The sequence below is a fragment of the Bos javanicus genome, chromosome 16, assembly GCF_032452875.1.
Source record: "Bos javanicus breed banteng chromosome 16, ARS-OSU_banteng_1.0, whole genome shotgun sequence".
Taxonomy (NCBI): Eukaryota; Metazoa; Chordata; class Mammalia; order Artiodactyla; family Bovidae; genus Bos; species Bos javanicus.
In genome coordinates this window covers 21907807-21929464 of record NC_083883.1, presented here as the reverse complement: position 1 = coordinate 21929464, position 21658 = coordinate 21907807, and the positions used below count along the sequence as shown (strand labels likewise).

General features: G+C 37.3%; 1 protein-coding gene across 5 annotated transcripts in view; it reads right to left on the bottom strand.

The window, feature by feature from the left end:
* The window catches only part of SPATA17 (spermatogenesis associated 17), a 243061-nt gene that overhangs the window by 120436 nt on the left and 100967 nt on the right, over positions 1-21658 (bottom strand). For all 5 annotated transcript variants that reach the window (XR_009729880.1, XM_061382208.1, XM_061382209.1 and 2 more), the window contains one exon: positions 16811-16934. Coding sequence is in view for 4 of the 5 variants with exons in the window: in XM_061382208.1 (XP_061238192.1) it covers positions 16811-16934 (124 nt within the window). In the remaining variant the exon portion in view is untranslated. The remainder of the gene's footprint in view (positions 1-16810; positions 16935-21658) is intronic.

Genomic DNA, 21658 nt, shown 5'->3' with positions numbered 1-21658 from the left:
CAATGGAACAAAATAGAAAGCCCAGAGATAAATCCACGCACATATGGACACCTTGTCTTTGACAAAGGAGGCAAGAATATACAATGGATTAAAGACAATCTCTTTAACAAGTGGTGCTGGGAAATCTGGTCAACCACTTGTAAAAGAATGAAACTAGACCACTTTCTAACACCATACACAAAAATAAACTCAAAATGGATTAAAGATCTAAACGTAAGACCAGAAACTATAAAACTCCTAGAGGAGAACATAGGCAAAACACTCTCTGACATACATCACAGCAGGATCCTCTATGACTCACCTCCCAGAATAGTGGAAATAAAAGCAAAAATAAACAAATGGGACCTAATTAAACTTAAAAGCTTCTGCACAACAAAGGAAACTATTAGCAAGGTGAAAAGACAGCCTTCAGAATGGGAGAAAATAATAGCAAATGAAGCAACTGACAAACAACTAATCTCAAAAATATACAAGCAACTCCTACAGCTCAACTCCAGAAAAATAAATGACCCAATCAAAAAATGGGCCAAAGAACTAAATAGACATTTCTCCAAAGAAGACATACAGATGGCTAACAAACACATGAAAAGATGCTCAACATCACTCATTATCAGAGAAATGCAAATCAAAACCACTATGAGGTACCATTTCACGCCAGTCAGAATGGCTGCGATCCAAAAGTCTACAAGCAATAAATGCTGGAGAAGGTGTGGAGAAAAGGGAACCCTCTTACACTGTTGGTGGGAATGCAAACTAGTACAGCCACTATGGAGAACAGTGTGGAGATTCCTTAAAAAACTGGAAATAGAACTGCCTTATGATCCAGCAATCCCACTGCTGGGCATACACACTGAGGAAACCAGAAGGGAAAGAGACACGTGTACCCCAATGTTCATCGCAGCACTGTTTATAATAGCCAGGACATGGAAGCAATCTAGATGTCCATCAGCAGACGAATGGATAAGAAAGCTGTGGTACATATACACAATGGAGTATTACTCAGCCATTAAAGAGAAAACATTTGCATCAGTTCTAATGAGGTGGATGAAACTGGAGCCTATTATACAGAGTGAAGTAAGCCAGAAAGAAAAACACCAATACAGTATACTAACACATATATATGGAATTTAGAAAGATGGTAACAATAACCCTGTGTATGAGACAGCAAAAGAGACACTAATGTATAGAACAGTCTTATGGACTCTGTTGGAGAGGGAGAGGGTGGGAAGATTTGGGAGAATGGCATTGAAACATGTATAATATCATGTATGAAACGAGTTGCCAGTCCAGGTTCGATGCACGATACTGGATGCTTGGGGCTAGTGCACTGGGACAACCCAGAGGGATGGTATGGGGAGGAAGGAGGGAGGAGGGTTCAGGATGGGGAACAAATGTATACCTGTGGCGGATTCATTTCGATATTTGGCAAAACTAATACAATAAAGTTTAAAAATAAAATTAAATTAAAAAAAAGAAACATAATGAAAGAAACATTACTAGTCAGATCGACAGTGAGGTGTCAAAGACATTTGTGTTCTTAGAGCTATCTCTTGATCGCAAATAATATGATCACAAAACAATGTGTAACTCCATGTAGAATAGGATTTCTATTGTTTCAGAATTTCAGCTGATGCCTCAGAGATGAAAATACTTAATAGACAAGTACCCAGCCTGACTCTTCTCTTGCCTTAACAAAGCACACACATTGCCTAAAAGCTACCCAGAAGAAGAAGGCAAAGTGCCCCTTGCCTTCTTGTGAGAGGATCTGGCATCTTAGACTTGTGCCTTCTACCTCCTGGTGTTTAAAGGAATTGAGTAGCTAATGATGCTGAATATGTTGTCTACTGTTGTTGTTGTGTTTGAGACCCCATGGACTATAGCCTGCCAGGATCCTCTGTCCATGGGATTTCCTAGGCAAGAATATCGGAATGGGTTGCATTTCCATCTTCAGGAGAACTTCCCAACCCAGGAATTGAACCTGCATGTCTTGCATTGGCAGGCAGATTCTTTACCACCGAGCCACCAGGGAAGCCCATGTTGTCTACTAGATACCGTCAAATAAACAGAACTTCAAAGATATGATTTCAGCCATCATCCAGGAAAATGTTCTTAAAATAGGACCTTTCTCAGCTGCCTTCAAACTATAACATAAAGAGAAAGTGTGGTTTTGAAGGCAGCCAGATCTGAGTTTGAAATTCATCTCCATGCCATCTAGTTGTAAAACCTGGTTTGATTTGGGACATGGCACCCCACTCCAGTACTCTTGCCTGGAAAATCCCATGGATGGAGAAGCCTGGTAGGCTGCAGTCCATGGGGTCGCTAGAGTCGGACACGACTGAGCGACTTCACTTTCACTTTTCACTTTCATGCATTGGAGAAGGAAATGGCAACCCACTCCAGTGTTCTTGCCTGGAGAATCCCCGGGACGGGGAGCCTGGTGGGCTGCCGTCTATGGGGTCATACAGAGTCGGACACGACTGAAGAGACTTAGCAGATCAGCGCAGCAATATAAGAATCAGTTACTAAAAATTTTTACAGCTTTCAAAATAATTATTTTTAATACAGTTTTTTAATGCAAAGAAGAACTAGTGAATAACTGAGATGGAGATAAAAGTTTCCTTTCTTATTTTGAATCTGAAATTATTATAAATCAGAATTAGGACATGTATATAAGCCATTAATTTATTAGTCAATCGACATTACTTATGAACCTTAAGTTCAACTTACGAACTTTGGTATTGGGGATGTTAAAACAACACAATTGCTCTCTTTTTTAAGTTCACCTACTTTAGGCCAAAGTAGATGTAACCATAACATCAGTGGTAAATGATATATTAAAACACAGAGAGGGGAAAAAAGGAACAACTCTGCCTTGAAAGGTTAGGGAAAGCTCAACAATAATTCTGACATTATTTCAATAATAGTTGACAGAGAAGTTGCTTTTGGTATGGCTATATAATTAAGAATGCAAGCAAAATAAATAGAATCATTTTAGTGAAGTGAGTTCAAGAGTAATACAGATGATCATAAGGCAACTTATGAACATAAAGTGTAAATACAAATAATTAATAGGAGTACAACAAAATTATATTATCTTAATGACCACAGGACTGGAAAAGGTCAGTTTTCATTTCAATCCCAAAGAAAGGCAATACCAGAGAATGTGCAAACTACCGCACAATTGCACTCATCTCACACGCTAGTAAAGTCATGCTCAAAATTCTCCAAGCCAGGCAGGTGTCAGCAATACGTGAAACATGAACTTCCAGATGTTCAAGCTGGTTTTAGAAAAGGCAGAGGAATCACAGATCAAATTGCCAACATCCGCTGGATCATCCAAAAAGCAAGAGAGTTCCAGAAAAACATCTATTTCTGCCTTATTGACTATGCCAAAGCCTTTGACTGTGTGGATCACAATAAACTGTGGAAAATTCTGAAAGAGATGGGAATACCAGACCACCTGACCTGCCTCTTGAGAAATCTATATGTAGGTCAGGAAGCAACAGTTAGAACTGGACATGGAACAACAGACTGGTTCCAAATAGGAAAAAGAGTACGTCAAGGCTATATATTGTCACCCTGTTTATTTAACTTATATGCAGAGTACATCATGAGAAACGCTGGGCTCGAAGAAGCACAAGCTGGAATCAAGATTGCCAGGAGAAATATCAATAATCTCAGATATGCAGATGATACCACCCTTATGGCAGAAAGTGAAGAGGAACTAAAAAGCCTCTTGATGAAAGTGAAAGAGGAGAGTGAAAAAGTTGGCTTAAAACTCTACATTCAGAAAACGAAGATCATGGCATCTGGTCCCATCACTTCATGGGAAATAGATGGGGAAACAGTGGAAACAGTGTCAGACTTTACTTTTTGGGGCTCCAAAACCATTGCAGATGGTGACATGAAATTAAAAGACACTTACTCCTTGGAAGGAAAGTTATGACCAACCCAGATAGCATATTATAAAGCAGAGACATTACTTTGTCAACAAAGGTCCATCTAGTCAAGGCTATGGTTTTTCCAGTGGTCATGTATATATGTGAGAGTTGGACTATAAAGAAAGTTCAGCGCCAAAGAGTTGATGCTTTTGAGCTGTGGTGTTGGAGAAGACTCTTGAGAATCCCTTGGACTGCAAGGAGATCCAACCAGTCCACCCTAAAGGAAATCAGTCCTGAGTGTTCATTGGAAGGACTGATGTTGAAGCTGAAGCTCCAATATTTTGGCCACCTGATACGAAGAGTTGACTCATTTAAAAAGACCCTGATGTTGGGAAAGATTGAAGGCAGGAAGAGAAGGGGATGACTGAGGATGAGATGGTTGGATAGCATCACCGACTATCCACCGGAGTTTGGGTAAACTCTAGGAGTTGGTGATGGACAGGGAGGCCTGGCGTGCTGCAGTTCATGGGGTCGCAAAGAGTAGGACATGACTGAGTGACTGAACTGACTGAACTGCATGATCACAGTTTATTTCAAATTGATATTAGAACTGAAATTTGCCTGCAATGCCTGAGATCTGGGTTCGATTCCTGGATTGGGAAGATCCCCTGGAGAAGGGCATGGCAACCCACTCCAGTATTCTTGCCTGGAGAATCCCCATGGACAGAGAAGCCTTGTGGGCTACTGTCCATGAGGTCGCAAACAGTCAGACACACCTGAGCGACTACGCACAGCACATATATGGTTTAATTCAAAAGTAAATGGAAAAATAAATCCCAATAAATTTAAGAAAAAAAATTAAAATTCAACTCATTAGAGAGACAAACTAATAAACATCTTGAAAACATAACTTTTCTCAAAACTAAGAAATAGATTATATCATTTTGGCAAATCTTTCAGTATAATAATAGCTAATTAAGACATGCAGTTTATTTATTTTAGGTCCCAAGGATAGTCACAGATTAAGATTTAAAGATAAATTCTTCCCTTTTCCTCCTTTCTCCACACCTTCCTTCCATTTTCTCATCCTTAATTTTCTTTCTGTTGTGATACTGTGTGGATAACATAACTCACTTTTTGACTGAAATACTTCCAACTGTCAAGACTTACAGTAGATAGAAATAGCAATTGACAAGACTATTGGTTACACAGGAAACTTGCCACTTTATACTAAAATTCTCAAAAGCATGCTCTACACATCAAAATGAAACATTTTACATACATTTAAAATTAAAAGATTGCAATTCCTCTTTGTTTTTTTGTGACTATAATAAAAACATAAAATACTGAGAACACTTTCTGTGTCATTTAAAATATTTATCTAATTTATTCTGCATAGAATCTTAAGGTCATAGATAATTTCTTGTGTGGGACTATGCATGCTATGCTCAGTTGCTTCAGTCCTGTCTGACTGTTTGTGACCCCATGGACTGTAGCTTGCCAGGCTCCTCTGTCCATGGGATTTCCCAGTCAAGAATACTGGAGTGGGTTGCCATTTCCTTCTCCAGGGGATCTTCCCAACCCAGGGTTTGAACCCCTATCTCCTGTGTCTCCCACACTGCAGGAGGATTCTTTACCCCCGAGCCACCAGGGAATATTGGACTATACCTTAACTTAAAGTCAAAAGTTAACAAATACTCATGTTCTTAAAAGTGATCTTGACCAAATTAGCTACATTAGACAATGATTGAGTATCTTAACCATTGACTTAGTTAAAAGTTCATTTTAAGGAAACATTTGAAAGTATAATTTCTCTCCCTATGTTCCTACTTTTAATACAAAGTGTGTTTGATTATGGGCTTCCCTGGTGGCTCAGAGGTTAAAGCGTCTGCCTGCAATGTGGAAGACCTGGGTTCGATCCCTGTGTTTGATTATTGGATATAAAGGGTGGGGAAAGAGGTATGGAGGAAGAGTAAAGGAGAAAAGAGAAGGGAAGAAAGGAGATGAATTTTACCAAAGCCTGAGATTTTAAAATTTGGCCACCAGGTACTCAGTTGAAAGATTTCTGAAGTTTTCCAATCCAGAAGAGGGAATTAAATAGGGAGAGCTGGGCTTATCTATATATAGTTATTCTTCTGGTCTTGCAGAAGAGCTAGGATGAATCATGAGCTAACAAATTCCACTTCTGCACTGTGTATCAGTTATAACAGCATCTAACTTAGAACTGGTCTTAATCTAAAGTATCTATGAAAGTGAAGTGAAAGTCTACCACTAAGTTGCATCTGAATCTGTAATCCCATGGACTGCAGTCCGCCAGACTCCTCTATCCATGGGATTTCCCAGGCAAGAATACTGGAATGGGTTGCCACTTCCTACTCTAGGGGATCTTACCTACCCAGGGATCAAACTCGTGTCTTCTGCTTGGCAGGCAGATTTCTATTACTGAGCCACCAGGAAAGCCCATAAAGTATTTATGAAGTATCCTAAAAACAGAAAAGTAATCAAAATAAGAGGAATAATCTTCAAATCTACAATGTATTACAGACCCAATTATTTCATCAGATCTAGTTAAAGCAATGGTATTAATTTCCATGGATTTCTAGATTTTGGGTTCATTATATTATTAATAAAACTAGTGATATCAAAAGGAATCACCCCAAACTCAGTCTTTTCTAATCAATGAAGAAATGGATAGGACTGATTGAAATTAACTTACCAGCAACATTAACTGTATGCAAAACCAATAGAAATAAGTACATAGTAGTTAGCTGTAATTATTTTCCATAAAAGATTTATATACAATGCAATTTAAACTCTGGTGTGCTGGAGACAAGGATAAGTGGAAGAACATTTTACACTGAGGTAGGAAATGGGAATTAACTTTTGTGACACATTTTGTCCTAATTCTTTCTTGACTTGAATTTTCTATTAAAACTGTATTGGATACCATTTCTAAGTAAAAAACAGACACGCATATATGTACATGTTATATATAGTTATCTATAGTATATATCTATCCATGCATATAAAATTACTGGAAGAACATAAACCAAATTTTTAACAGTGGTTATCTTTGGGGATGGTATACTATGAACAAATTTATTCTTCTGCTTTTATCCTTGTATTACCAGGTTTTGGTACTGAATATATTTTAAGATTGTGATTAGAGAATAGTCCCAATAAACATTAGTTAAATGTTATTTTTTTAAAAAAACAGTATTGAAAATTGTATATGAGTCTGAATTTGTATGTTTGTATACATACATATTGGTCCTCTCAATATGTATATATATAGCTCAGTTGGTAAATCATCTGCCTGCAGTGCAGGAGACCTGGGTTCGATTCCTGGGTCTGGAATATCCCCTGGAGAAGGAAATGGCAATCCACTCCAGTATTCTTGCCTGGAGAATCCCATGGACAGAGGAGCCTGGTGGGCTACAGTCCCCGGGATCACAGGAGTTGGACATGACTTAGCGACTAAACCACCAAATCACCAAACATATATATCCATATAAATACATAAGATACATATGTATATAGTTTATTTTTTAATATCTAATGAGAACTCTCTCTATTCCATAACCCAATACATTAAAAACTTACCAACGTACTAGATGGAAGTAAATGGACTCTGAGTTTATAAAATAAAATGTAAAAGAAATAAGAGAGATCCAAAGAAAATCAGGCGCTTAAATTTTAAAGACAGGACTAAAATAATACAATTTATTTAAAGGTCTGGATGCTAGATTGGCTATCTGATTAAGCAGATGATTATTTAAAGCACATTAAAATAAAAGTTAAATCTTATGTGAGCAAGATTAACCAGAGCAGCAGGGTTTGCACACAGTACAAAAATGAAGTCCAACCACAGGTGAAATAAGAGTGAAATTGATGAGCATAACCTTCGGGGCCCTCCTTTATGGTAGGCCCTCTCCAAGACAAAGGGAGGGACCCTGGCAATGTGCTCACATGGTTGTGTTTTTGGCAAAATTTGAAAAAAATAAAACAATCAGTTAATTCCACTGATTCTCTATATTCTGCCTTATCCTTTATCTGCCTGGGTTGGGTGGCATGAGAGTGGCTGTGGACATGTTCGGGATCAAGCTAGAAAGAAGGCAGTCATATATTTAAGTTTAGTTGGATATATTTGCATATATTGGAGAAGGAAATGGCAATCCACTCCAGTATTATTGCCTGGAGAAGTCCAAGGACAGAGGTGCCTGGCAGGCTACATTCCATAGGGTTGCAAAGAGTTGGACACAACTAACACTTTCACTTTCATATATTTAAGTTTAGTTGGATATATTTACATATATATTTGTGGATCATTTTTTTTCTGGTACTTTCAAGTATACTTAAAATTTGTTAGTGATCCCAACATAGGAATAACTTTCAGGAATGTTCCTGCAACTCACTGTGCAGACTCACCAGGCATCACAAATAAAGACGCAGATCTAGAGACTGCAATGCAACACAAACTCCCTAAGGTGTGTGGCCCTGGAAGTATGTGGGTAGTGGACAAGAAACAGGGTTTGAAAAGGGGTATAAACTGCCAGAAACTGGACCATGGAAAATCATTCTAAAATTCACATGTGTGATAAATGGAGAATTTGATTCTCATCATTTACCTTACAAATGGAAGTTCTCCCTTTTCAAAACTGAGCTCAATAATGCAGCATGAGCAAATAGAAATACATCATTTAACTTGTTTTGTAGTAATAAGAAATTTAGGTCAACATTCCTAGAGAAAAGAGTGAATAAAATTTTCCTTCTCACTCTAGAAAATATAACAAAATTACTGTCAAAAGAAGCAATGAAAGAGTATGAGGCCAAAATACAGAGAACACATATTATAGAGCAGTCAGGCAGTTAATAAAACTACTGTTCTGTTTTGAGATTTTGAATTCTGGTATTGTACACATTCCGAGAAGGCAATGGCACCACACTCCAGTACTCTTGCCTGGAAAATCCCATGGACGGAGGAGCCTGGTAGGTGGCAGTTCGTGGGGTTACACAGAGTTGGACAGGACTGAGTGACTTCACTTTCACTTTTCACTTTCATGCATTGGAGAAGGACATGGCAACCCACTCCAGTGTTCTTGCCTGGAGAATCCCAGGGACCGGGGAGCCTGGTGGGCTGCCGTCTATGGGGTTGCACAGAGTCGGACACGACTGCAGTGACTTAGCAGCAGCATTGTACACATTAACACCTGAAATGTGTACGAAATGATTTTTGCTCACTAAAAAAGGATTCCTCTTCTTGTATTTGTAACGGTACACTATCTTTTTTTGCATCTGTAACTATTACTTTTATTTTAACTTACATATACTATTGGCCCTGAAGAAGTTTTCATACAAACCCAAGGATTTCCTTAAATGAAACACTGTTTGCACTCCCTGGTACTTTCCCTGCAGTTACAAACACCATTCACCTTCAGAGACACAACAAACCCATGTATCACAGAAAACACAGGAAAATAGAGACCCATCATCTAAAAACTCATGCTGCTCCAGAGATGTGGCTGTCGTCAACAAGGAAGTACCTCATGAAATTGTATGAAGTGAAATGAAAGTGTCAGTCACTCAGTTGTATCCCATTATTTGTGACCCCACGGACCATAGCCCGCCAGGCTCCTCTGTCCGTGGAATTCTCCAGGCAAGAATACTGGAGCGGGTTGCCATTTCCTCCTCCAGGGGATCTTCCCAACCCAGGGATCGAATTCAGGTCTCCTGCATTGCAGGAAGATTCTTTACCATTTGAGCCATACTATCTTCTTAAACGTCAACCCCCAAATTGTATAAGCTTCAAGCCCCACAACACATAAATCCGCCCCAGTTCACATGTACAGGAGAGATTTATAGGATATTTGCTAAAAAGAAAAAAAAATATCTTTTAAAATACAGTATATTGAAAAGAAAAAAATATAAATAATAAAAGTAGCTAGGCACTTTTCTACTTAAGAAGTCTTTAATTTTATTTTTGCTTCTATCCGTATTTTTGCCTGTTTCTTAGATGTGGGTGGTTTGATAACGGCAAGGAGACAAGAGTGGAAAAGGGACTCATTTTGGGGACACAACAAGATATTTTCTTTCACCACTTCATCTGTCTCTTCAAAGAGTTCTGATAATGGATAATTTTATCCCTTTCATATATTACAGGATAATAAAAACTATAATGTTAAAGAGGAAGGAAATAAAATGTAAAAGTTAATAGCTAATTCATTCTTCATGGTAGTTCAGTCCTTGGCCTTTTCTGAACAGAGACTGCCAATAGTAACAAATTACATGATGATTTTGTGATGTGGACAGTTCACTTGGCACCAAGAACAAATGACCAAACTTCAAGACCTGCCTCTTAACCTGCAAATCCAAAGATCGTAGGTCAAATCTTTATTCACTACATAATCTTCCCAAAAAAACATATCTGCCAAGTGTCCAGGGAAAAATGAATACCAAACAATGGCATTTTAGTTACCAGCAAGATAACTGCTACTTTATAGAATATTGTGAAGATAAACAGAATAAAAGTGTTTTGTGCTACTCACAGGAAGGCACCATAGAAATGTACACGATGTTCTGGCGTGCTTTACCCTTTCATATGCAGGACCCAGTTTTTCTCTATCTTTGTACATGAACTCACTTAGAATCAGTTTCTTATAATACTAAGCCATTTCAGAGAGAGGGTTAAAAAGAGAGTGCAATGAACTGTGGGTAACTCAAGGAGCAGTACATAATCAGAATGCTGGTGTTTTCAAGAAGGATCACTGGATGGTCATAAACCTAGAGAGAGAGGAGAGAGACAGAGATAGAGATCAACCTAGAAAGTGGGAATGAACAAAATTAATGTTTTGAAGTGAAAGAATTGGTTTCATAAGGATCAAGAGGCCTAAAATGAGCCCAGGAGAATTTCTTACAGGGGTATGTTTTAATATCACCCTTGAGTTTCCCAATCATTGCTGTGGTACACCTTTGTCTAAGGACAATGCCTTATGAGATGACTCCCCAAAGGCACTTTCCAAACACATCATGTATGTGAAGACACATCACACACACACACGTACACAGAGGCAGGTGCACACGGAAACACAGCAATTCATCTGTTATTTCATCACTCAAATTAAAAGCAAGGAATCATATAAAAAAAGGGCGGGGACGGGAGTTGCTCAGTCCTGTCTGACTCTTTGCGACCCCATGGACTATACAGTCCATGGAATTCTACAGGCCAGAATACTGGAGTGGGTAACCATTCGCTTCTTCAGAGGATCTTCCCAATCCAGGGAGTGAACCCAGGTCTCCCACCCTGCGGCAGATTTTTTACCGTCTGAGCAACCAGGGAAGCAACACATATTAAATATTTAATATATGTAAGGCATAGATCTTCCCACTTATGATACTGGAAACATAGAGTTGAAAGCAATAAATGATTTGGAGGCTTTACTACATTTCTTAATTTATGCATTCTTTCATCTTCTAAGATTTGTCTTATAAAGATGCTGTACATATCAACAGACTACCACTTAATTTCTGGCATATCAAATTTAATTTTTTAAATGAAGATATTTTCCTTCTGTATACAAATAAGATTCCATGCAATTTTAAAGGCAAAGTAGCTGAAACCATTTATTTCTCTAAAAATATAGTAATTAAAAGTAAAGTTTTGTCAATATTAATTAGAGTATGGTGTCTTTTTAAAGGATCATAAATAACTGAAAGTCATTCTCTCAGTATTGATAAGATAATTTTAACTGCCCATTAAAGGAAAAACATTAAAAATCTATTATACACCAATGACATGAAAGATATTTCCACAAAACATGTATTTAATTAAGTATATAATTTTAATTAAGCATATATATTTTTCATTTTAGTTCTAATTTGAATATGTATAAACTATTAAATTCCATAACTAAAATAAAATGTGGAAAAAGTGAGTGTCAGTGACTCAGTCATGTCTCACTCTTTGTGATGCCATGGACTGTAGCCCACCAGGCTCCTTTGTCCATTGAATTTTCCCGGCAAGAATACTGGAGTGGGGAGCCACTCTCTTCTCCAGGGTGTCTTCCAACCCAGGGATTGAACCCAGGTCTCCTGCATTGCAGGCAGATTCTTTACCATCGGAGCCACCAGAGAAGCCCCAAATAAAATATGCCTAGTTTTAATATACTGAGTTGTAAATATATTTTGTATTTATTTATCCTTTGATTGGCATATTAAATTTTTAAAAAGGGTAATATTTTCAGGAAACTATTTCAGGAAAGTAATATAATCAGGAAACTATTAATGTCTATAATTTTATATAATAATCTATATTTCTAAATATTAAATTTTCTGAATAGACCTTGAGTTTTACTTTTGTATCTGTAACTTTGCTCAGCTCCAGGAAGATCCTTAAAAATCTGGCAACACAAAGAGGCAGTATCTTATGATGACTCCAACAATAGTCCTTTGCATATATCTACCAGTAGGTGGAGCAGACAACATAATTTATTACCCAAGAACAAGGATAAGGGAATGAAAATCTGTTTATTTGGAATAAAACAAATTTGCAAAGGAGGTTTTCTTCAAAGGAAATATGTCCTATATGTGTTAGATTTAGTTTGACTGGTTACTGAATCAAAATAAATAACTTTATTAAATAATCAATCTTTGCAGAAAGATAAATTAAATTTACAAATGTAAGCAGTGTTTGCATTTTACTTACTCAAATCAACTAAAATTAGCTTTCTTTTCATAAAACTTTTACAGAGACAGAGATTTTTTGATGTGTTCATTTAATAAGGGCACTAAATCCAATCCTGTGTTACAGGTGATGAGGTGCATAACAAACAGTATTTTCTGGGAAATATAATTGACTAATCCTATTATGTCTGTAGCAACAAATTAACCTTATTACTACTAGTAAATGGTGATTGATTATTTATGCAAATAAGTTACCATGTTCAGTTTTCTCATTGAAATAAACATATACAAAAGGTGCTTTAGTATGACTTGAACTTTTTAATTAATAAAACCCTGAGGGGTCTATTAATTCACTCATTGTAATATTAGTTATTTACCTGAGTAATTCCTATTAGTGTTAATACTTTTGCTTGCATAAAGATGCGATAATTATTTCCATTAAAAATCAGTAATAGATTTTGGAACTATTTTAAGATGTATATTAGATTTGTACTAGAAATATGCTTAAAACTGACTTTAAAACTATGCTGGCAGTATGAGTACATCAGTATATCAACATAATTATCTTAAAATTAATACATTAAGTAACACATGACTTCATTTATTATCTATATCAGATCAGATCAGATCAGATCAGTCGCTCAGTCGTGTTCGACTCTTTGCGACCCCATGAATCGCAGCACGCCAGGCCTCCCTGTCCATCACCAACTCCTGGAGTTCACCCAGACTCACGTCCATCGAGTCAGTGATGCCATCCAGCCATCTCATCCTCTGTCGTCCCCTTCTCCTCCTGCCCCCAATCCCTCCCAGCATCAGAGTCTTTTCCAATGAGTCAACTCTTCGCATGAGGTGGCCAAAGTACTGGAGTTTCAGCTTTAGCATCATTCCTTCCAAAGAAATCCCAGGACTGATCTCTTTTAGAATGGACTGGTTGGATCTCCTTGCAGTCCAAGGGACTCTCAAGAGTCTTCTCCAACACCACAGTTCAAAAGCATCAATTCTTTGGTACTCAGCCTTCTTCACAGTCCAACTCTCACATCCATACACGACCACAGGAAAAACCATGGCCTTGACTAGACGAACCTTTGTTGGCAAAGTAATGTCTCTGCTTTTGAATATGCTATCTAGGTTGGTCATAACTTTCCTTCCAAGGAGTAAACATCTTTTAATTTCATGGCTGCAGTCACCATCTGTAGTGATTTTGGAGCCCAGAAAAATAAAGTCTGACACTGTTTCCCCATCTATTTCCCATGAAGTTACTTGTGATCAAATATTAAAGGTCAGTATGACAAAATATATTAACTTGGAAGATTCAAATGAAAATTCCTGACATGTTTACAATATTCCTCTCTTAGGGAGGTGATTTAAAAACATCGTTTCCCTGTATTACCCTCAGGTCAGTGAAGCCAGGTATGAAATGTAGAGGTAGGCGGCATCATTATGAAGACTTCTAACTAATTTTCTTTAATAATTAAAGGAAAGCAAAGAAGGGAAATGAGAAAATGAGAGGTTCCAATAGCTAAAACAAATAGAAGAAAGTCAAAGTGTAGAGTCTTAGTTTATCCTTGACAGCTCAAATTCTAAAAATACGATTGTTATCATTTACTGAATGTTCTCTGAGGGCCTGGAAACATTTTAAACATATTAAATTTAATCCTCACAATGTTTTTAAGGTGCACAGTGAAACAGGCTCAGACAAGTTTAGGTAATATCCCAATGATTCTTCTTTGAGGCTATGGTACAGTAGACAGAGGGTGGGCATTTATATCAGACAAAGCTGAGCTGGCAGCCAAGCTCTCACTTAGGGTAAGAATCATTTCATTGGATGCCAGGAAGTTCTGGGGACAAGTGATCACTAAACTGAAGTTTATATACACAGATATTACTAGCAGTCAGCATGGGCTAAACAAGGAGAAAAATGGGATACCGCATTGTTGGCTTGTATTGTTAACACAAACACAATAGTCATTTGCTTGAAAATTTATAAAGGTCCATGAGTCAAGTTACCTAGTTGAGTTTGTGAAATGATTTGTTAAACCAGGCACTTAATTTAAAACTGAAAAGAAATCAAAATACTTTAAAAAATAACATGTATAAAATATCTACCATATTCTCTGACACATGGTAAGCACTCCATGGATATATGCTACTGTATTATTTTTATTAGTAAAACCGCTAAGCCATTATGGTCTTTCCAATTTATTACATTATATACCCAATGACTAAACAACTCTGGATAAAACAGAAGTAACAGATGCTTCAGTTAAATCCCACTTCATCATTTTTAAAATTGCTTTCTCTATCACACTACAAATCATAAGTATAAACCACACAGAAAGTTTATAAGTATAAAGGGAGTTCAAAATTTTCAAAAGAAAAAAACTGTCACCAAGAATGAGTACTAAGTTTAAAGAATCATAGGATTGTATTTATAGCTACGCTTAGTCTCAACAAAATTGAAATTACCATTAGTAATTAACATTTGAAAAAAAAAGTTTTGCTAAAAAGATTTGGAATTCTGTATCTTTAAAATGTAGCCCACTTATCACACAACTAAAATGTTTACAGTGCTATGGATTTTATAATAAAAATTGAAAACACTTTTACTTTTTAGTTTTCAAATTATCTTTAAATTAGTACCTGATTTAGAGTGGAAAGACCTCAGTTTGAACACCAGAGCTTTTACTACTAATTTTGTGTCTATGGCCAGTCACAAAGTTATCTGAATTTCAGTTTCCTTGCCTGTTAAATGAAGACAATTCAGCTATCCAAATTAAAGTACATATTAAGATAGTAATCATTACTGAAAATATTGTTATTTAGACTACCAAATAGAAGCCAGAGGTACAAGACACCTGTGTTCCAAATGTACACAGCCAGCCCAGTATTTACTATGGTTTTGACCTTAGATACCTCTAAGGAAGACATTCAGTCTTAGATTCACTCTCTCCCACTGGGATTTGACTGGCTTTCCTGTCTGAAGAGATTTGCACGTGTAACTCAGTGAGAACCCTAAAATTGGGCTTGAAGTCTAGGAGAAAGAATAAAACCCAAGAAATTGCTACTTTCCAGCCTCAGGCTCCCATTGTGCTTCCCTATGGCTCAGCAGGGAGAAGGCAATGGCACCCCACTCCAGTACACTTGCCTGGAAAATCCCACAGACGGAGGAGCCTGGTAGGCTGCAGTCCATGGGATCGCTAAGGGTAGGACACTACTGAGCGACTTCCCTTTCACTTTTCACTTTCATGCATTGGGGGAGGAAATGGCAACCCACTCCAGTGTTCTTGCCTGGAGAATCCCAGGGACGGGGGAGCCTGGTGGGCTGCTGTCTATGGGGTTGCACAGAGTCGGACACAACTGAAGCGACTTAGCAGCAGCAGCAGCATGGCTCAGCACTAAAGAATTCGCCCTGCATGCAGCAGATGCAGGAGACTTGGATTTGATCCCTATCAGGAAGATGCCCAGGAGAAGGAAATGGCAACCCACTCCACTATTCTGGCCTGAAAAGTCCCATGGATAGAAGAACCTGGTAGGTTACAGTCCCTGGGTTTGCAAAAGAGTCAGATATGACTGAATGAGCACAGCTTCAAGCTCAAGTAACAAAACATTTCAACCCCTAAATTCATGCTTTTTTAAACAACAACAACAACAATCTTATTCTTTGTGAGCAAAACATTCTACATGCAGTGTATATTTTCTTAGTAACCATGAGATCTGAGGCACTGAAACCTACCCACATATCAGAAAAGAAACATCTTACTATTCCAAATTCCACATGTACATCTCTATACGAATGTACATCTCTATACGTGAGCAACTGCTCACGCAGTTTGGTTAAAAGCTATACCTGAAAACTTGCATCAGAATTTAGAAAGGATGGTTTTAATCTCAACATTCGCTCAGTTCACAGAGACAACATGAAAGCGATCTCAACTTAATAACTTCTTAGTTCCTGATCAATTCACAACACAACCATGAGCCACTCAGTCTGGGTTTGGAAACGGATGTTATGCCCTTGGTGGTGGACTCGGACCTTTCTACCAGCCTGGCCCAGCTGCCTCCATGAAGCTGCTGTCACGGGGCAGCTGGGGTGCCTGCGTGCACCTATAGAGCAGCACAGAATTGAACTTGAAGTAGTGTCTTTGCGGTATCTTTTCAACAAGTCATGTCCCATTCAGCCTGCTAGTTTATCTCTGTCAGGCCGGGGGCCCCAGTGGCTTCCGTGAGCTGTCAGGGACAGGTAGACCAACCTGCTTTGTGCTGAGGAGATAATGCATCTTTCGAGCCTGGTAATCTCTTTCTTTCTCCTCCCTTTCGAGGTCTGCCTTCTTCTCTTCCCTTTCTTTCATCTCTGCAAACTCCTCCAGGGCCTCCCTGCAGCGAAAGATTGCGGTTATTTGTGGTACGAAAGATACGCTAACCTTTTAATTCTTTCACTGATGAGAATCAAGTCAGTTTTTGAGGGGCAACCTTCCTCCACATTCATCAAAATCAGTGGAGTAATCGATCTTACCAGCACATTCTAGGTGAATCTTTGCAATTCTTAAAAAGCATTTAAGTGATCTTTCAGTGGTGAAATTCTGAAAGTCAAATATCTACATATTATAATCAGTAGCTAAAGGACTATATTAAATGCAAAGTAAGTTAATTATCATTTTCCTTGGCTGAAGATTAACCATTTTAGACTTAATAAAACATCTAAACTACTGATTTCCTTTAAATTTGGTATTTACAAAGCTGTAGTTGTTTATTTTACATACTTATGGGCTAATTTTAAAAATATGATAGCGTTTTAAACATATACTTAATTCAGTCTAAATTTACTTCAGTTAAACAGTTCAAATATTACCAACAATAGTACATGTACTATCTTGTCTTTGAAAGGCTGACATTTTATTCATTTATATCAATAATTAGAATAAAAGTCAAACTGTGTACATAAAAGTTCACAGCATTCTAAGTGTAACAAATCCCATTAAAATAATGAAACTTTTCATCATTTATATATGTGTATCTAAGAAATTTAAACACAAAATTAGCTCTTAAAATATACTACGTTAAAAATACCTACTAAATAGAATAATAATATCAAACTATGGGAGAATAATCCTTTCTTTTTCAGAGAACAAGTTTAACCACTCACATTAAAATAATGTTTTGAAATTGTACTTTATTTTTTTTTTAAATATGTAACATACTGTCTAGTTCTATAAGTAAAATTTTAAGTAAATCTTCTAGGCACATGCCTCAAAGATAGCAGGAAAAGTAGAGAGGAGAATTCCAAAAACTAAAGAAAAAAAAAAGAGTCCCATTCCTACTGTCATGACCAGAAATATTTTTGTTGCAATGTTCTGTTAAAGTCTACTAATACAATACTTCATACAAGGTTACTTATGAAACACACTGACGTTTAAAAATCACCATGCCCTGCTATTGCAGCAGAGCTATTTTTTCCAACATAACATTAAATTGCAAAATAAATGAATTACTTGGAGTGGCATGGCCCTCATTTTGCCACCCTTCTCTTGAAAATTGCTTATTAATATGAAAAAAGGAGTCAGAAAATAGCCTGTTTTACTTTATGCATAGTATTTTGGGGGCTTCTGTACCCACAGAGCAGGGCTGGCTGCACATTTAGATTGTGCTGGCAAGCTGGTACAATGACCTTTCTGACCTGCATCTCAAGGCTATTATTAATCGCTAAGTAACCTGGTAAAGCCAAACAAATTTGTTTCCATTGAAAGGATCTCTATCTGTGTCTGAGAATTTGTTCTGTACCAAACAAACCTCATTAACTGTGTCCATTTTTGACAAAGAACCAGGAGTTAGAGGGATTGGTGACCTTTCTTTGTCCTTAGGTACACATTTCAAGGCAGTTACATATGAATAACTGAGAATTTTTACCAGGAAAAATAGCAATCAGGTGTTACATAAAAAAATGAGCACATCATTAATTTTCATCTTTACTCTTGATATTATGTAAAAAATAAATATCTCTTCTATAATTCCTCTTATAAGTCTTTAAGAGAATTTAAAATAGCCAATGAACTGCCACTCTTAGGATAATTACTCAAATACGCATGATCCAATTTTATGTTACCCCAAAGATAAGCACAGCAATATTCTGAATGATCACAAAAATTAAAAAAACACATCTATAAAGAAGTTTGTGTAAGTAATTTAATGAATATGAAGAGATCTAACATAAGAAAAAAAAAAGGCCCAATAAAATTGAACACATACACAAACAGGTAAGGTACAAAGAAGTAAATAGGACTTGGATACAAAATCAGCAGTGGAAATTATTTAAAGAAGTAAAAACAGTTCATCTTCAGGATATGGAAACATAAAACAATCTGTGTGTACTCAAGAAGCTTGACAAGGAGAGTTAAAACTGACAGGAATGTAAGAGAATGTTAGTTTCCAGTATATAAGCACAGAGTAAATCCAGAAGGAACTGGAAAACCCTACAAAAAACCCCAAGAAATTTGAAAAATCCTAAAAAAAGTAATTGAGGGTAATCTCAAATCACAAAATTAATTAATTTAATAAATTCATACAATTACCTAAAAAAATCAATCTTATGCTGATTTATTGCTCTACTTGAACAAGTACAGTCGTATTGAACACCTCCATTATATTCATGTTAAATAGTCTTTGTTAAATAACTAAGTAGGAAGAGCTGAATAAATTATTTATCCTTGATATACAGGTTTTTTGTTATAGCAATAGAGAAGATATGGCTCAGTGTAAAGGATGCAATAGAAAATTATGATCCTATTAAAGATTAAAAGCTGGAAACCACTGTAACTAGGGTTCCTACAAAAATATAAAATTCACCTATTTTTTCAGTCCAGCAGTTTTTAAAATGCTTTTTAAACAATTACAAATTTTTCCAAATAGCTTCAGACTGTTATGAATATGTTTTTACATTTCAGGTATATAGTCTAATTTCTATCTGAAAAAAAATCCTGTGATATACATGGGATAGGTATAACTAATTGCCCTGTTGTTCAAATATGGAAATACGTAAAGAGATGAAATGAGCCAATCTGAATCACAAATCAGTTAATGGCAGAAATGGAATTAGAATGCCTAGATTTGCAGAGCCTCTAACCTTATATTTGATTGTAGTCGTCCTAATACAAGAAATACTATACAGGAGATATTTTTATTGAATGAACCACACATTTTCTTTCATCTTATGATCTTGTGTACTACTGTTTAGTTAATGAAACTTGGATAAGTCCCGAGACTTTCTGCACCAGTTTTTATATGTACAAACATTTTGAGATATTTGTAAAAATAAAGGCAAAAATTACTGAAACTATCTAAAGCTTTACATATTTGAACACATTTTGCTAATGATATCTATAATGATAATAAAATATTTACATAGTCTAACATGATAATAATAATAAAAATAGTAATAGCCATTTGGAAGCAATATAGCAGAGCAGTTAACCAACACAGACTCTGAAATGACACCTGGTTATAAAATTTCTCCCGGGCTACTTACTAGCTGTTTAATCTTTGAGCCTTAATATCCTCATCTGTAAAATGCAAATATATTATCAGTCTCAGGATCTTCTCCATCAAGCTATTGTGATGATGAAATTGATTAATCTCTGTTAAAGTGCTCAAAGTAACGACTAGCACACAGTAAGGTGTTACATTAGAGATTGTTTCCTGTAATCTGGGTACTAGGCTATTTGCTTTATCTACTCCATTGAATAGGAATCTTTTATGCTTTTTAAAATCTCCTCAGTGAGCTCCTCCTTTCTCTTTCCACACTAGTGTGCACCTTATGGATAAAATTCCGTGAGGCAGAGCACAGAGTCTGGCTTCCTACAAGGCTGGAAGCATGGGACAAACCTTGAACAGTGGCAAGTGAGGGACAGAGAAGATTCATGCAGAGAATTTTCTCCCTTTTTTCTGCCTTACATGTACTGCTTTAAGAGGTCTCCTCGCAAACTGGGAGAAATCCTGTATGGCTAAAAACAGCAGGCACACCGCTGTGCTGGGCTGAGTCACTCCGGGATGTGATAGGAAGCAGGGTCTGGGACTGAAGGAGTCATCCTGTGGTGTTCCCTTCGGTCCTCACTAAAGGACCAAAGCACCCAACACAGCTGCCCTGAGTGTCAGTAGTAGACAGCTTGAACTAAATACATTCCACTGGAAAAAACAGCTACCCCGTCCCAGGTTTTGCCACCCTCTACCCCAGCTTGCACCCAATAGCTGGTGACGGAAGGAATACAGAGGCCTCTGTGTCAATCTGGCACTACACTCAAGGCCCATCTGAATCCCAGAGCTTCCTGATACTGATGGAGACTTCTGATGCAGGTCAGCTTCTCCCTCTGCTTTCCTCTTCTACTCCTTTCAAAATGTTGTTCCCCAAATGCCCCCCAACAACACTCATGAGCCAAATTACTGTCTCACAGTCTGTTTCTGAGACACAGAAACACTCTTTCTCTTATACTCTTACACTCTTTCTAAGACACCTCACTCTCCCTTTTTCTCACCCTCACTGCCCTAGACTAGGACCACCCAAATAAAGGATCGGTAGTTTAATCCTTGACTTACATTTTGTTTCCAAGAGCTTCCTGGCTAAGACATCTGTGTGTTCATTCAGTTGTGATCGACTCTTTTTTTTACCCCATGGACTGTACACCACCAGGCTCCTCTGTCCATGGAATTTTCCAGGAAAGCATACTGGAGTGGGTTGCCATTTCCTCCTCCAGGGGATCTTCCCGACCCAAGGATCAAACCTGAGTCTCTTGCGTCTTCTGTATTGACAGGTGGATTCTTTACCACTGAGCCCCCTGGGAAGCCCTTTAAGATATCTACATACCTCATTTAATCCTTCCGCAGTCCTGTGGGGCAGATATCACTCCTCCCATTTTATAGATTAGGAAAGGAGATTCACAGAGATGAGATCTATGCCCAAACGCTCAAACTAGAAAGTGGCAGAGTCAGAATTTGAATCTAGGTCTGAGCAAAATCCACATCTTTAAGCACAATACTATATTCATATCATACATTTTGCCCAATCCAATATTTTATTTAGATATCAATAAACTTTTTTTTCTGAGATGGTA